This window comes from Cnephaeus nilssonii (genome assembly GCF_951640355.1).
Source record: "Cnephaeus nilssonii genome assembly, chromosome: 1".
Classification (NCBI taxonomy): Eukaryota; Metazoa; Chordata; class Mammalia; order Chiroptera; family Vespertilionidae; genus Cnephaeus; species Cnephaeus nilssonii.
The window spans coordinates 29,874,893-29,893,355 of record NC_137072.1 but is presented as its reverse complement, the minus strand read 5'-3'; the positions used below and the strand labels follow the sequence as shown (position 1 = coordinate 29,893,355).

Sequence of the window (18,463 nt, the reverse complement as noted above, 5' to 3'; positions counted from 1 at the left end):
CTACTTCTTCCGTCCAATCTGTGCCATCAGATGGGCATTGGCAGCTGCCTTGGCTCTCAAGTTCTTGGCCTTGGCAATGTTTAAGAGGACATTCATGATGTTAGTGGGAACATCAAGGGAAAGAGTGAACTTGGTGCGCCGGTCACTCTTGGCCTTGTTCTGGTACAGCTTCCCTTTGAGCTGTGCTTTGGATAAGTACTTGTACCGAGAGCTTCCAGCTCCACCACTATCCCTGGGGCCAGAGAAGGTCCTTTTCTTCTTGTCTTCTCCCTTCTCCTCCTTCTCTTTGTCCTCATCTGAGGATGGGTCCTGGCTGGGTAGGTAGGGGAAGCCTCTCTTGCTCAGCAGGGGTATATCCTCCAGCTGGCTTTTCTTGGCCTCAGACAGGGCCGTGTTGATGCAGCAGAAGATGGACTCGGCTTTGGAGAACTTATGGGACAGACTCATCCTGGGGGCCCCTTGGAGCAGCAGCAGCAGCAGCAGGAAGTGGGCTGGCACAAGCATCTCTCCCTGTGGTAGAAATGAGGGAAATGGGAAGGGGCGTGAGAGGGGCTCAAGGCTCAGAAGGACCTGGGGTTTTCTCTATACTCTGCTTACTACAATGGTTCTCGCCACCCACAGCAGCATCTGGACATTTGTCTCAGGGGACTGAGTTGCAGATTTCGTTTTCTCTCTCTCTCTCTCTCTCTCTCTCTCTCTCTCTCTCTCTCTCTCTCTCTCTCTCATTTACCTCTATCTAGAGTTTGCAGGGTAAAGGAAAACAAACTCTCCACAGGGAAAAGTCATCCGTCATCCTTTGCTTCCCTACTGAAGTCTAATTCCTAAGCAAGTTTCTCCTCTTCCATTCTTCGGGTGCTTTTGCCATCATGTCTAGTGAAACACCACAGACATTTATATTTCTCTGCTACCTGCTGTGAAAATAAGCAAGCCCCATCTACTTAGATTTAAAGTAGAGGGGTAAAACTCTACATCTATATTTTTTTTGTTTGTATATCTGAAACTCAACCATTCTTTAAGGTTGTTACAACAGTATCTTCTCTGGGTTATTTAAAGATACACACATACTTCTGAAATCTGTGACATAGTCCAGTCCTAGGAACCTGGGCCAGCCTGAAATTCAGAGCATCTCTGAGGAAGAGAGTACTAGAAGGGGAAGAGTTTGGTTATATAGCTGTGCCCCCTGCTAGCTCCATTTTCCAGCAGGGAAGGGGTGGGAAGGATGACAATGTTATTCCCTATTTTATACAGTTTGTCTGCAAACACTGTTAAGAAGTTGAATTTAAAAAATGAAGAATTTAGCTCAGCTATTGTGTCTTGGTGGTTGAGTGTCGACCTATGAACCAGGAGGTCACAGTTCAATTTCTGGTTGGGCACATATCTGGATTGTGGGTTCGATCCGCAGTCAGGGGTGTGCAGGAGGCAGCCAATCAATGATTATCATTGATGTTTCTATCTCTCTCTTCCTCTCCTTCCCTCTCCGAAATCAATAAAAGTATATTTTTAAAAATGAAAAATTTAAAAAAATTTTAGAAAACAGTGGCTGCAGAACCTAGGGAAAGCTTTAATAACTTTAAATGGGATAGTAGTGAGTATAGCAGTAAGCTGTTTTCTTCTTGTAGACTCGTGTTAGTGTTGTGTGACCACACACACACACACACACACACACACACACACACGCACACAGACACCTCTAAGCAGTGCACTCTCAAAGCGAGCAGTGAAGGTTTCTATGCGAATGGCTCTTCCTCCAAAGAGGGGGGAACAGCCGGAGGAAAGTTGACATGTTACATATAACTCGTCATGGGCAGAATTTATAACACTGTCGTATTATTTAATCCATTATTGGAAGTGGTGTGTGTGTGTGTGTGTGTGTGTGTTTGCTAGATTGCTATGCTTGAGAAAATTGCCAACAGGATTTCTCAGAAAATTTGGGCATCAAAATGGTTTTTCCCTTTCACAGGTAGCACCAAGTCCTTGGAGATATCTGTCCCTTTCCTCCAAAGTCCCTTGTGTAGCAAGGGGGAAAGGACTCCAGGTTTTGAAGGCAAAGGACCTGGGTTTGAAACTTTCCTCACTTTCTTAATTAACTTTCCTCACTTTCTTAATTATCTTGGGTGAATCTCTTAGTCCACATCCTAAAAAGGAGACATTACCTGCCTCACCGGTGTATTGAGAGAATGAAAGATGACAGAGGTTAAAGATGCTGGCACATGATAAACAATAATTGCAAGCATCCTCCTGCTCCTGCAAGCAGTAGGGAATATTCTGTAGTTCCTACCTCCTATCCCCATTGGTAAACTATTACCGAGGGACATTTTTCATGTTCATGACTGAATTCCATTCTGAAAAAATAGATTTGTATGAATCCATTGTGCCTTCAATCTATTACCTTTTGCAAAGCATGTGTGTGTCTGTATCAACAAAAGGATCATTTTGCCTGTCCCTCCCCACCCCCCTTAGAAACTTCCCCATGGTCTCATATTTAAAACACTGTGGCATGCAGCCCTGTCTCTCAACTTTCATGTCTCACCCTTGTCCAGTCCCCAGCACCTCCTGCCTAATTTAGGGCAAATAAATTTATCCTTCGTAGAAAAGCCTCTATCCAAAATCTTACCCGAGAATGGACTTTCCTCCGGAGTGGAGATGCTCAGTGAGGCAGGTGCAGCTTCAGGACCAGGTCTGCCCTGGGAACATCCCCCTGAACTTCTGTCTCTGCTGGGGTTGCCGGCTCCTTTTCTTGAATTGTTTCCTCTCTATGGAGACCGCTCCACTCCCTCGTGTGTGTATTTAAAAGTGACAGATCACAGGGTGGGTCCTAATTCCAGACGTGGTGTCTGTCTACACTGGGATGAGATTTCATTTAAAATACAACCAGAAGCAGCTGTCCACGTCATGGATACAGCAGGCAGTCTCTATCCTTGACCCCTCCTACCTGCCTTTCCTCCCAGCCCTCCCCACCTCTCACTTCCCCTTCTGCCCTAGCAGCTTGCTTCATTGATAAAAAAACACACAATAGCCGAAACCGGTTTGGCTCAGTGGATAGAGCGTCGGCCTGCGGACTCAAGGGTCCCGGGTTCGATTCCGGTCAAGGGCATGTACCTTGGTTGCGGGCACATCCCCAGTAGGGGGTGTGCAAGAGGCAGCTGATCGATGTTTCTCTCTCATCGATATTTCTAACTTTCTATCCCTCTCTCTTCCTCTCTGTAAAAAATCAATAAAAACACACACACACACACACACACACACACACACACACACACCAAAAAAAACACACAACAACAACAACAAAAAAACACTGTTAAACTGAGAGGCAGTTTCTTTGAAGAGTTTTATTACTAATCTTAGTTCTTACCAATTTCAGGTTTTCTACATCTCCATCATCCTAACCTGCCTTTTGGAAATCTAGAACTAGAACCTGCTTTGAAAATAAAGAAGGTGGCTTGGGATATATTCCTAGAAGTGGGATCACAGGGTCAAATGGGAGTTCATTTTTAGTTCTTTGAGGAAACTCCATACTGTTCTCCACAGTGGCTGCACTAGTCTGCATTCCCACCAGCAGTGCACGAGGGTTCCTTTTTCTCTGCATCCTGGCCAGCACTTGTCATTTGTTGATTTGTTGATGATAGCCATTCTGACAGGTGTGAGATGGTACCTCATTGTTGTTTTGATTTGCATCTCTTGGATGATTAGTGACTTTGAGCATGTTTCCATATGTCTCTTGGCCTTGCTTCTGTCTTCTTTTTAAAAGTATCTATTTAGGTCCATTGCCCATTTTTTTGATTGGGTTGTTTATCTTCCTTTTGTTAAGTTGTATGAATTCCTTGTAAATGTTGGAGATTAAACCCTTATCAGTGATAACATTGGCAAATATGATCTCCCATGCAGTGGGCTTTCTTGTTGTTTTATTGATGGTTTCTTTTGCTCTGCAGAAGCTTTTATTTTGATGTAGTCCCATTTGTTTAGTTTCTTTTTAGTTTCCATTGCCCCAGCAGCAGTATCAGTGAAGATATTGCTTCGGTATATGTCTGACATTTTGTTGCCTGTGGATTCCTCTAATATTTTTATGGTTTCCCATCTTATGAGAAACTAGAAACACCAATCAGAAATGATATATGCCCCCCTATGTTCATAGCAGCACAATTTACCAAAGCTAAGATTTGGAAACAGCCTAAGTGCCCATCAGAAGATGAGTGGATTAAAAACTGTGGTACATACACACAATGGAATACTACCCTGCGGTAAAAAAGAAGGGACTCTTACCATTTGCAACAGCATGGATGGAACTGGAGAACATTATGCTAAGCAAAATAAGCCAGTCAGAGAAAGATAAATATCACATGATCTCACTCATTTGTGGAATATAATGAACAACATAAACTGGTGAACAAAAACAGATCCAGAGACAGAGAAGCATGATCAGACCGTCAAACCTCAGAGGGAAGGTAGGGGAGGGCAGGGGTAAAGAGGAGAGATCAACCAAAGGACTTGTATGCACGCATATAAGTGTAACCAATGGACACAGACACCAGGGGCGGGTAGTGGTGAGGGAATGAGAGTGTGTGTGAGAGTAATGGGGGGATAAGGACACATATGTAATACCTTAATCAATAAATAAAAAAATAAAAAAAGAAGGCGGTTTGAAGTTTAGTTCTTTGAGGAATCTCCATACTGTTCCCCACAGTGGCTGCACCAGTCTGCATTCCCACCAGCAGTGCAGGAGGGTTCCTTTTTCTCCACATCCTCGCCAGCACTTGTCCTTTGTTGATTTGTTGATGATAGCCATTCTGTTGTCTTGTAATTCTTGTGGGTTCTGACTTGCAGTGTTGTCGCACAAAACTCAATATATTTGAGCTATCAAAGGGCACATAAGGAGCAGGCACAGTATAACTAGAGCTTTTGTTGGGAAAGCATTTGATTTTACCTATTTATTCATCTATTCATCCAATATTTGGGCGGGGCGGGGGGGCATGTGCCAGAGCCCTCAGGAATTCAATGGGTAAGTTGTAGTCCCTGTTCTTACAGGACATTCGCAGTTTGGAAAGACATAAAAACAGAGCCTACTTTCAGTGTGGCAAACACCACAGCTCAGAAGGGTGCATCCTGGAGATTCAAGACAGGTGATGTGTGCCAGGAGAGGAGAACATAAGGTTCAGACAGAAAGGAGGTTTGGGTGGAGAGAACCAAGGAACAGAGAGACTTGTGGGCAAGAAGGTAAGAGATAGGTGAGCAGTGGGTATTGAGAGGTTGATTCATCCTCTGAATACCGGTTAGGATTTTATTTTTAAAGCAGAATTTTAGAAAGAGAGACAATAAACAGTGGCTTCTTTTCTTGTTAATGGGCACTGTCTCCTTTCCACTTCCTAGAAAACTTCCTCACCTGAGGCCAAAACTCCAGAGGACTAAACAACATCTTTTTTTTCTTTTAATTTTCATTGTTGAAAGTATTACATATGTTCTCTTTCCCCCCCCCCCCATCGACCTCTTCTAGCCCACCCAACCCCCACCTCAGGCCTTCACCACCCTATTGTCTGTGTTCATGGGTTTTGCATATATGTGTATGAGGTCTTTGGTTGATCACTTCCCACCCATACCTTTCCTTTGAGGTTCAACAGTCTGTTCCATGCTTCTGTGTCTCTGGATCTATTTTGTTCATCAGACTAAACAACATCTTGGTGTTGGTGGCTGGTGGCTGTCCTCTGAGTCCACTGACTCCTTCTCCAGACAGGAAGACCCATGGGCTCCCACTATACCATCTTGGGGTGGCCTTGGGATTGGCTGATGCTCCCAGGAACTCCCACATGTGAGTAGGCAGGGTGCCCCCTGGTACGCTTGCAGGCCTGGGCAGTGGTTAAGGATGCCATCCTAAATGTACAGGGATTAAAACCACAAAAAGCATCTTGTATCTTGAAACTGGCTCCATCTAATGGAGGATTAGACAGAGTCTTGGAAAGAGGGTGATTAGTGAACAAAAACCACCAGAGTGTTGTCTCCAGTAAATGGTGATTTCCCTTAACACTCTCGCTGAAGTGTTATGGCATTCTGCTCTGCTTGCACTTTCTCTGGCCATGTGAGGTATTGGTCTGTTCTGTGAATTCAGCATTGGAAGGTTGTTTAGGGATGTAAATAATCTACAGAGAGTATGTGGAGGACCAGGATGGGAAGAAAAACTGATTGGCTTCGTAAATGAATGGGAATGGCTTATCTATATTAATAAAAGAGTAATATGCTAATTAGACCAGGAGACCTTCCAGAGACCTTCTAGAGACCTTCCGGACATCCTTCCGGACAAAGCCGGGGGCTTGGCCGGCCTGCAAACAATCCCAAAATGGCTCTCAGCCCCTTGCACTGACCAGCCATGCCCCCTGCAGGAACCCTCACCCCAATGGGGTCATTGCCAGCCTGCAAATGGCCATCAGCCCCTCGCCCAGTCCGGCCACACCCCCCTGCAGAGACCCTCACCCTGAAGGGGGTGTGACCAGCCTGAAAATGGCCCTCAGCCCCTTGCCCAGGCTGGCCATGCTCCTCAAGGGGACCCCCACCCTGATCCGGGACCCCCTTCAGGGCAGACCAGCCGGCCCCCACCTGTGCACCAGGCCTCTATCTATACTAAGAAAAGGGTAATATGCTAATTAGACCAGGAGACCTTCCAGGAGACCTTCTGGACATCCTTCCTGACAAAGCCATGGTGGCGAGGCCGAGACAGAAGTGGTTAGGGGAGATCAGGACAGGAGGGGAGGGCAGTTGGAGGCGATCAGACCAACGGGGGGGGGCAGTTTGGTGCAAGCAGCCAGCAAGGGGGGCAGTTGGGGTGATCAGGCTAGCAGGGGGGCAGTTGGGGGCGAGCAGGCTGGCATGCAGACTGGTTAGGGACGATCAGGCAGGCAGGCAGGTGAGCGGTTAGGAGCCAGTGGTCCTGGATTGTGAGGGGGATGTCCGACTGCCAGTTTAGGCCCGATCCCTGTGACATCCCTCGAGGGGTCCCAGATTGGAGATGGTGCAGGCTGGGCTGAGGGACTCCTCCCCCCACCGTGCACGAATTTCATGCTCCAGGCCACTAGTATTTTTATAAAACTCATTTATCCACACTGCTTAAAGTACTTATACATAATAACATAGTCTATTTTCTCAATGTTTGAACTAGGCAGTAAAAGCTAAAATAGGAAAAAACAGTTAGGGAGCTGCAGAAAGCTTGATTTATAGGAAAGAGGTTTTTGTCTTGGTGTCAGAAAGGAGTGTTTGCACTGCCTCCTCTGTTGCTAACTTGTTTGTTTGATTGGGACTGTCACATTCTTTGCTCCTGTTTCTGATTTTAGGAGAGGTAGACTAGTATACCTTCTCTATTTTTCTAACAAGGGTGATGCCAAGATGGTATTTGTAAGAACTTGATAAAATTTTACATGGGCACAGAATATTATTGTCATGCTAGTTTTTCAATTCTTCCCTTATTTTCCCTTACTGATTTTTAGTTTGACTCCTCAGTTGTTGAAAAGTGTGTGCTAATCTCTCACTGTGTTGTGGGTTTGTAAATTTCTTCTTTAAAATCTGTCCATTATATGCTAGGTACATATAAATGGCCCTTTTCATCATTTTACTGCAAACCCTTTATGCAAAACAACATTTTTTTGTGGTCTTAAAGTTTGTTTTGCCTGATATTAAAACAGATATCTCAGTTTTCTGTTGGTTAACATTTTTCTGGGTGCATTTTTACCAGTCTTTTTTGTGTCAAAATTCTCTGGAGTGGTATTTATTTACATTAAAAAAATCTACTCCAACACTCTCCATTTTAACAAGGCCTTTAACTAATTTATACTAATAGTGATTACTAATGTATTTGCATTATTTTCTGTTGAATTACATTGTGCTTTCTATTCGCCCCAGTTTTTTTCCTATTTATTCCTGTTTTTTTTTTCTGTATTCTGTTGGATTGATTAATTCTTTTAAAATTGAATTTATTGGGATGAAATTGGTTCACAAAACCTTATAGGTTTCAAGTATACAATTCAACAAACCATCATCTGCACACTGCATTGTACGCCCATTATCCAAAGCAAAGTCTCATTCTGTGCCCATTTCCCCACCCCCCTTTGCCCACTATTGCATATCCCCGACCTTTTCCCTCTGACTATCACCATACTGTTGTCTGTGTCTATGTGTTATATATATGATTTTGCTTAATCTTTTCACATTCTTTCATCCAGTCAGCCAAGCCCCTCCTTTCTGACAGCTGTCAGTCTGTTCCATGTATCGATGCCTCTGTTTCCATTTTATTTGTCTGTTTATTTTGTTCATTAGATTCTACATATAGGTGAGATCATATGGTATTTGTCTTACTCTTACTGGATTATTTCACTTAGAGTAATAATCTCCAGGTCCATCCATAAAATTTCCTCCTCCTTCTTCTTCTTCTTCTTCTTCTTCTTCTTCTTCTTCTTCTTCTTCTTCTTCTTCTTCTTCTTCTTCTTCTTCTTCTTCTTTTATGACTGAGCAGTATTCCACAGTGTAAATGTACCACAGCTTTTCCCCCCACTCATCACAGATGGGTACTCGAGCTGTATCCAGATCTTGGCTATTGTGAATAACGCTGCAATGATCATAGGGGTGAATATATTCTTCCAAATTAATGTTTAAGGTTTCTTCAGATACATTCCCAGAAATGGGATTGTTAGGTCAAAAGGTGTTCCATTTTTAATTTTTTGAGGAAACTCCATACTGTTTTCCACAGTGGCTATACCAGTCTGCATTCCCACCAACAGTGCATAACGATTTCCTTTTCTCCACATCCTCACCAACAATTGTTTCTTGATTTATTGATGTAGCTATTCTAACAGGCATGATGTGGTATCTCATTGTGGTTTTAATTTGCATCTCTCTGCAGATTAGGGGTGTTGAACATTTTCTGATATGTCTATTGGTTATCTGTGTGTCCTCTTTGCAAAAGTGTCTATTCAGGTCCTTTGCCCATTTTTTTTTTATTGGGTTGTCTTCTTGGTGTTGAGTTGTATAAGTTGTTTATATATTTTGGATATTAACCCTTTCTCAGATGTCTTATTGGCAAATATGTTCTCCCATTCAATAAGTTCCTTTTTCATTTTGTTGGTGATTTCTTTTGTTGTGCAAAAGCTTTTTAGTTTGATGTAGTCCCATTTGTTTATTGTTTCCTTTGCTTCCTTGCCCAAGGGAATATATCAGCAAAAATATATCAATGCAGAACCTTGTTTTATGTGTGTTCTGTCTAAAGACACCTTACATAATATCTATTATTGATTAATTAACATTGAACTCACAGCTGACAGTTCTGTAATGCATACTTGAACAAAGCTTATCTAACACACATATTTTATCTATAAGGCACATCACAGTATTCTCAAACTTAGGAACAGTAGGCAGTACTTCAGTACTATGCTCAGGGTCCTACTTTAAACAGTGAAATTACTAACAAAAACCACAAAATGCAGAAAAAATGGCAATAAATGACCGCAAAAAGGATTCCTTTTACAGTTTGAGCTAAAACCAGAAGAGAGAGCATTGCTTTTGTTCAATCTCAGATAGGAGTATGTTTCTGAGTGATTTAAATTTTCACAACTCTGCAAAGGTGCCTGACCCTGAATGACTGTGGAAGTGTTTCAGGCCCTGGCTGGTTTGGCTCAGTGAATAAAGCATTGGCCTGTGGAATGAAGGGTCCTAGGTTCAATTCCCATCAGGGACACATGCCTGGGTTGTGGGCTCGATCCCCATTGAGGGGTGTGCAGGAGGCGGCCGATCGGTGATTCTCATCACTAATGTTTCTATCTCTCTCTCCCTCTCCTTTCCTCTCTGAAGTCAATAAAAATATATTTTAAAAAAGAAAGTGTTTCAGGTATTAACTTTGGAATTACAGATAAATTGTAAGAAGTAAGTGTTTTATATTCTTTTGTGAAATTGTCAGTCAGGTGTGGTCACAAAAGGAGACAGAGTAGGGGCTCAGGAAAGACAAAGTTCATTATATTCACAGGTGCTAGAGACAGAAGGTATTCCCATCACTGCCTATGTTTTCTTTTAGGATTTTTATGGTTGTGTGACTTACATTTAAGTCTTTAATACATTTTGAGTTTATTCTTGTATATGGTGTAAGTTGGTGGTCTAGTTTCATTTTTTGGGCATGTTTCTGTCCAATTTCCCCAACAACATTTATTGAAGAGACTGTCTTTATCTCATTGTATGTTTTTGCCTCCTTTGTCAAATGTTAATTGACCATAAAGGTGTGGGCTTATTTCTGTGCTCCCTATTCTATTCCATTAATCTATATCCTTGTTCTTATGACAATACCATGTTTCTTTGATTACTATGGCCTTGTAGTATAGTTTGATATACTACAACTTTGTTCTTTTTTTCTCAAGATTGCTGTGACTATTTGGGATCTTTTGTGGTTCCACATAAATTTTTGCAGTATTTGTTCTAGATCTGTGAGATATGCCATTGGTATTTTAATAAATATTGTGTTAAATCTGTAGATTACTTTGGGTATTAAGGACATTTTAAAGATAATAATTTTCTCTACATGATCATGGTATATGCTCCCACTTATTTGTATCTTCTTTAATTTCTTTCTTCAGTATCTTACAATTTTCCAAGTGCAGGTCTTTTACATCATTGGTTAAATTTATTTCTAGGTACATTATTTTTTTTGTTTTTGCAGTAATAAATGGGATTTAAAAAATTCTCTTTCTGATAGTTCATTATTGGTATATAAAAATGCCAATAATTTCTGAATATTAATTTTGTATGCTCGCTATTTTGCTGAATGTATTTATTAGACCAGTGGTCGGCATACTCATTAGTCAACAGAGCCAAATATCAACAGTACAATGATTGAAATTTCTTTTGAGAGCCAAATTTTTTAAACTTAAACTTCTTCTAATGCCACTTTTTCAAAATAGACTTGCTCAGGTCATGGTATTTTGTGGAAGAGCCACACTCAAGGGGCCAAGAGCCGCATGTGGCTCGTGAGCCGCAGTTTGCCGACCACGGTATTAGACTAATAGTTCTTTGGTGGACTCTTTAGTTTTTTTTTTTTTAAATATATGTCATAATACCCCCTTTGCAGTTTAATGATAGTTTTACTTCCTCCTTTCCAAATTGGATGCCTTTTACTTTTTCTTCTTGTCTGATTGTTGTGGTTAGGACTTCCAGTACAGTGTTGAATAAGAGTGGTGAAAGTGGACATCCCTGTCTTATTCCTAATCTTAAGGGAAACACTTTTAGTTTGTGCCAATAAACACACATTTGGAAAAGATTAATGAATTTATTGAAATGTGCTGATATGAGAGAGAGAGAGAGAATACTTTAATAATAGTTGTGTGGGAGCAAGACCTGTGCTCAGTAAACTCTCTCTTATTTCCTTAGAAATCCCATTTGGTTGCAGAGTAATTAATTTCCTATTGTTGTAAAGAAATTATACTATAATCCATATGAAGAATATCAATTTCATGGCAAATAGAGTGGAAATACTATGGAGAAAACTCTTGTCTTATCCTCTGAAAAGAGAATGTGTGGAGGCAACAGCGGAGCAGGACTCATGTTTGTGTGAAAAAAAGGAACATTGAGGAGGATAAAAGGCAGATACCTTGATGAAGGTTCTTTTCTTCATTCTACTATTGTAGAAACAGTCAATAAATTAACTCATCCCCCCAAAACGTGTATATTGGATACCTAGTAAGTACGAGGAACATAGGTGCTTAGTACTATAGTACTTAGTACTATGTACTTTGTACTATGAACTATAGGAACCTGCTGTTCAAAGTGTGGTCCAGTAACCAGCAGCATCAGCACCCTTGGGAGCTTGTTAGAGATGCAGAATTTTACCTCCCACTACTAATGGGCCAGAATCTGCATTTTAACCAGAGTCCCAGGTGAGTAAACACTATTATTCCTACATTAAATGACTTTACTATAAGAATATTTTTGTAGACAAAGTTTGATGAATCAAGTGATTGAATGGGAAGTGAGCCTTTCCAGATAAGAAATGATTGGTTTTTGATTCTTTGTGGAATCCAGCTGGACTTCACCACAGTGAAAGCTGAGGGAAATAATGTCACTTCGGTCCCATTAGGGTCTGTGGCTTTGGGCAGGATATTCGTGTTGTCCTGACTGGGAGCTGGAAGTGGAAGAATAAAAAATACTGCTTATTAGTTCATGTAAAACATCCCAGAAAAAGCTCTTTGGGCCTTGGAGTGGTGTGGCACAGCAAATCCCATGTCATTCAGACCAGGGCATGAGCACCTGAATTTGTAGCCTGGGAAAAGCTTGGGTTACATGTATTTGTAGCCATAGCACAGATATTATTTTATATTCTGCCTTTCCACCCTTCCAGTGCATTTTCAAACATTTAAAAAGTCTGTTTCTGCTCAGTGGAGACATTTTCCCACTCTCTGTCATGGGGATAATAACTTCACCATTCCCATTTCACACTCTGTATATTGTGGGATGGCTCGCTGAGCTTCACTGGGTTCCTCAAGTTCCCCTGTGGGAAAGGGAGGTTGGAGCAATCATCTTGAGTATCAGGCAGGCACTCAGGTCCCGGCGTTTGCAGAACATATTGCTAACACCCTACATATAGAATGAAGAGAACTCTGGGCTGATCCTGAGCTGCTAATGAGAACAGCACTGCTCTCTAGAGTCATTCTGCTGCAGCTCAAAAGTGAAAATGAGATTTCCCCCAAACAATAATTCATTGTTCATTTCTGACTGGCTGATCCTTCTTCACTAGGCTTATTTTCAAACATCCAAATGTTGTTATTGAAGAGATGGTTGGCTTATCAGGGCTCTATCATGAAGGTAACTCCACTTTCCCCTTTGTAAAGTAAGCAAGTTTCCCAAATGACTCCCTATGCACACTTTTTTCATCTCAACTTTTTATTTGGAAAGTTTTCTAATCTCCAAAAAAAGTAGAAATAAGAGTAAATGAACACTGGTGTACTTTTACTGGTACCTAAGTTAACCAACTGTTGACAGGTGTGTGTGTGTGTGTGTGTGTGTGTGTGTGTGTGTGTGTGTGTGTGAAGAATCCAGACCAGGTATCTTATAAAATACCTCACATTCTGGATTTTTTTGTTTCCTCATGTTTAGATTCAGGTTAAACATTTTTGGCAGGATTGCCACATACGAGATGTTATGTCCTTCTTACATCACATCAAGAAATATAAACAATTTATTCCATTACTAGTCATTTTAATTTTGATGACTTAGTTAAGATAGTTTTGCTAGATTTCTCCACTTTAAAGTACCCAAAGCAAGCAAAAGGAATTAGGTAGTAAAGATAAGAACATATGTAAATGAAATTGAGGATAGAGAGAGAATCAATAAAAACAAAAGCTGGTACTTTTAAAAGATCGACACAATTGATAAACCTCTAGCTAGCTTGACCATGAAAAGATAGAGAAGACACAAATTACCAATACCAGGAATGAAAAAAGGATATTTTTAACTAATTCTTCAGGGTAGTAATGTATATTACAAACAAATGTACGCCCATAAATTCAACAAGTTAGATGAAAATAAAAAATTTCTTTAATGACACAAACACCCATAGTTCACTCAAGAAGAAAGAGATACCTGGAATAGTTTTATATCTGTTAAGGAAACTGAATTTGTAGTTAAAACACTTCCAACAAATAAAACTTCAGGTCTAGATGGCTTCACAGGCGAATGCTATCAAACACAAGAAATAATACTAGTTCTACACAAACTATTCCAGAATATAGGAGCAGGACTGGGAGTAGGGTGAGGCAAGAGTACACCTATGCAAGTGTAGAGTCAGCACCTGTAAGTGACTGCCTCCATCTTGGTTGCCTCACCAGCACTGTATAGAAGAGGAAGAAACACATCCTAACTCATTCTATAAGTCCTACAAGAAAAGATAACTATGGAGTAATATCCATCATGAACATAGATGCAAAAATCCTCAAACAAATACGAACAAGTCAAATCTAAGAATATATAAAAAAAGAGTAATACATTATGACTAAGTAGAATATACCCTAGGAATCCAAAGCTGTTTCAACATTTGAAAATCAACAGACTAAATAAGAAAAATCATATAATCATCTTAATAGATGCAGAGGAAACCTTTAGCAAAATTCAGCATCCCTTCATAATAAAAAAAGTAAGCAAACCAGTAATAGAAGAGAATTTCTTCAACCTAATAAATGTTATCTACCTTAAAATATTTTATGATGAAAAAATAAATGCTTTCTCCCTAAAATTGGAAACAAAGCAAGGGTGTCTGCTGTTACTCTTTCTATTTAACATCATACTAGAAGTCTTAACCAGTGCAATAAGGCAAGAAAAAGAAATAAAAATCATACAGATTGTAAAGGAAGAAATAAAACAATATTCACAAGTGATATGGTTTCTGTTTTAAAAACCCCAGAGAATCTACATAAAAACAACTAAAATCAATAAGTTAGTTTAGTAAAAATTACAAGCTACAAGGTCAACATACAAAATTCATTTTATTTCTACATATTATTAATGAACAATTAGAAATCAAAATAAAAAGTACCATTTATAATGGCACCAAATATTATAAAAACCTACTTAGACATAAAGCTAATAAATTATGTGTGAGATGTGCATGTTGAACACTGAAGAAAGAAGTCAAAGAATATCTACATAAATGCAGAACTCTACCATGTCCATGGATTAGAAGACTATATTAAAGATAGTAATTCTCCCCCGTATTGACCTATAGAATAAAAAAAAAATTCCAGTTAAAATCCCACAAGAATTTTTAAAAATTGATGAGCCATTTCTAATGTATGTGAAATGTTAAGAAGCTAAAATTGACAAACCAACTTTGAAAAGGAAGAAAATGGAGGATTCACTTTACTTGATATCAAGGGTTACTACAAAGCTATGGTAATCAAGAGGACATGATTTTAGAGAAGTGATAAACATATAGATTAATAGAAGAGAATTAAGTCCATAAATTGACTTATACATGTATGATCAATTGATAAAGGAGCAAAGACAATTCAATGGAGAATGGAAAGTCTTTTCAACAAATGATGCTGGAACATTTGGATATCATGTAAAAACAAAAAGATTATCAATTTATACATAACTCCACATAGAAGATTTAGTTCAAAATTAACCATAGACCTAAATGTAAAATCTAAGACTTTAAAACTTCCAGAAGAAAACATAGGAATGACTTTCTTATGTATTTGGGTTAGGCAAAAATTTTTTAAGATACAATATTAAAAGCATGAACCATTGAAAAAAAAACAATAAATTTGACTTCATTAAAATTGAGACTTTCTATTCTTCAAAGATCACTAATAATAGAATGAAAAGAAAACACAGACTAGAAGAAAATATTTACAAACCATATTTCTGACAAAGGAGTTGAAGTCAAAATTTATAAAATAACTATCTCAAATATTAAAAAGATTTTCAATACTATAAGATAATGGCACTCTTGTAACTAAATTTAGTTCATTTTGAATTATATAGTTATTTTTCATAAGTTATTTTTATTTAAGTTAACAAGGTTTGCTAGTTTTATATTTAACTGAATTAATTAATACATATTTAATTTTTTTCTGCTTTACTGTTGATTATGATAAACTTTGAGATATAACTCACATAAATAAAAACTCTTTATCATTCTCCTTAGAATGTAAAGGGACCCTGAGACCAAGAAGTTTGTGATTTGCTATTACAGACTGTAGATGTAGGAGTTTAGCACCAGCATTTTTTTGTAGCTGTATCAGCCAGGTATTCTATGGGAGAAAGGCTCTTGTGCAAATTAAGGTTGTTTTCAAATCACTTTAGTTTCATTAAATGCCTGAGTTGGCTCAGGCTCTCAGATGGCCCTTATATGCCAATTTCTCACTATGGTAACTTATTAGATCCATAGGCAGCACCAAGTACTGCAACAGGTGCTTTAGAAGCACTTTATTCTAGAACTAGAGGCCCGGTACATGAAATTTATGCATGGGGGGGGGGCGGAGAAGGGGTTCTCTCAGCCCAGCCTATACCCTCTTGCAAATGCAATCCAGGACCCCTCATGGGATGCCCCATTGCCAGTTTAGTGTGGGATCGGGCCTAAACTGGCAGTGGGACATCCCTCTTGCCATCTAGGATGCTGGCTCCTAACCACTCACCTACCTGCCTGATTGTCCCTAACCCCTCTGCCTGCCAACCTGATTGCTCCTAACCACTTGCCTGCTTGCCTGATTGCCCCTAACCACTCACTTGCCTGCCTGATAGCCCCTATCTGCTCTCTAGCCTGCCTGATCTCCTCTAACCGCCTCTGCCTCAGTCCCCACCGCTGCGGCTTTGCCCGGAAGGATGTCCAGAAGGTTGTTCAGCTGGCTTGTCTAATTAACATATTATGCCTTTATTATTCTAGATGATGCTAAGTGAAAGGAAGATGTATTTTCCCAGATGAGTTGGGAATGCTCTGGTCCTGACCATATTTGATGAGTATCATCCTGTTGTGCTCACCTGTTCAGGTGTTAACTTAAGGCTCTTTTCTGGCTGGTTGTGTGTCCACAGATCTGGAGTCCCAGATAAGAAGCCATTTTTCTGTGTTCTTTGCAACTATCAGTCATAACGGATAGTTCTTTGCCACGTGTTAGAACAAGCATCTGGTTCCTTTGTCTCTTTATCCATTCTGACTAATTGTCGATTAATACTTTGCATATGCTTGGTTCTTTGGTTATCACATTTCTCCAGTGCCCTAACCTTTTCTGACACTACTGAGTATAATCTGATAATTAGATGCAAATGAAGATAAATTCCTTCAGAAATAGATTTTCTTCAGAAATATTTGCAAGGGGGAGTAGGTGGAAGAAAACCTTAAATGTCAGTAATAAATATGTTTCAGTTTTAAACAAAGGAAGTGCTTCAGAGACACCCTGCTTTGTCATTTCAAAATTATAGGACTGGTTGATTGTCCCATTTGGAGGAGGAGCAGGCTGGGTTTTTAAAAATAGACATTGCATACTGAAGAAAAACTGAATTTTTGGTAACGTCACTTACTTAAATATTTATTGAATGCCTATGAGTTGGAAGGACAGTCTTGACTGCTGGAGATTGAAAATGGAGTGGGATAGTCATGAGTCTTGCTCCCAGAACAGCATCTCTCAAAGAAGCGTTTCTCAGAATAAATGAACTCTTTTCCTGCTGAGAATGAATAAATTCTGTTCATTTTTCAATTCTCAGATTAAGTGTTATGTTAGATATCTAATAACTGCTGGATCAAAGGACCTTTGTAGTTCTATCATTTTTAAAGATACAATATTTGAAAATTATTGCCCATTGCCCTTCTATAGTGATTGTACCAGTTTATACTCTTAACAGCAATATATAAGAAAATGGGTTAGGGTCTACTGATTTTGAATCACCTGCTGGGTGAGCTGGTGTGGGCTGAAGATGCATAAAAAGTCAGTTGCAGGACAGAAAAGACTGCTACAAGGAGGGAAGCCCAGGGTGCTGTGAGGACATCATGAGGAGTCCCTTGTTGGGGTCACAGAAAGATTCTTAGACATTGAAGCATACACTTAATATGGGCTCATGGAGACTTTCATTTTTCCCCCATCCAGATCCCAGACAAAAAATAAGATTTTCCATCTTCCCATAAATAGTCATTGTTTTCTTTTTGTTTCTTTATCATGCACTTCAAAGAAAGCACTTTTAACAAATACATTCATTATGATTGGGTTTCCCTCAAACAAATACCTGTGATGGATGATTTAATATCCATCCAAGCATCAGCTTCTGATACATTGACCAGCAAAGCAGGATTCTGTGAGCTCCACACTTACAGAACTGTCTCTAAATATGTTTTGTTGAACCTCAGTGACAAATCTTGATACAGCCCTGACACCATTAGGACGTCCAAGAATCTTTGCTCTAATTGGCCTGGGCAGAAATAAACCTGAACAAACTGTCCTGAGAGCAATAAGGAAATGACAGGGTTGAGGTGGGAGGAACACTGTCATTGCTGGTTGACCCTCCCTTAGGAGCTTCACTGAGACATGTGAGTGAGAATCTGGACCAGTGATGTTCAGAAAACATTTTCTGGACCACACATTTGTTCCAGGGTCTGTTTTAGGGTCTAGGAACCAAAGCAAATATGATAGGGCCACTCCATTGTCCTTCATGCTCCACAGACAAATGGAGAAAATAGAAATCACATCATTTAGCCCACAAGAAATATATTAAGGTTTTTAAATGCTATAAAAATGGAGTAATTATTATATCAGTTGGGTGTATGCTGGTGTTTTTATTAGAAAAAGACAATACCTCTCTCATCACCAATAAACTACGCAAGATGGAAAGGAGAAATATATTTACAAAGGCTAGGTGTATCAACTTAGGTAGGTGAGTTATTCCTCTTCTCAAAAATTCCCCCCCTCTGGACATTAAGAATTGGTGTCTTTGTGTGGGATATTGGCTTTTCCAATCTTTTTTGTAG

General features: G+C 39.8%; 1 protein-coding gene across 1 annotated transcript; it reads right to left on the bottom strand.

Moving 5' to 3' along the window:
- UCN3 (urocortin 3) lies at window positions 1-504 on the bottom strand (the record flags this gene model as incomplete). The annotated part of the gene is made up of 1 exon (XM_079798568.1): window positions 1-504. One exon carries the CDS (start codon window positions 502-504, stop codon window positions 1-3), a length of 504 nt encoding a protein of 167 aa, XP_079654694.1.
- Window positions 505-18,463: the final 17,959 nt, after the last annotated feature.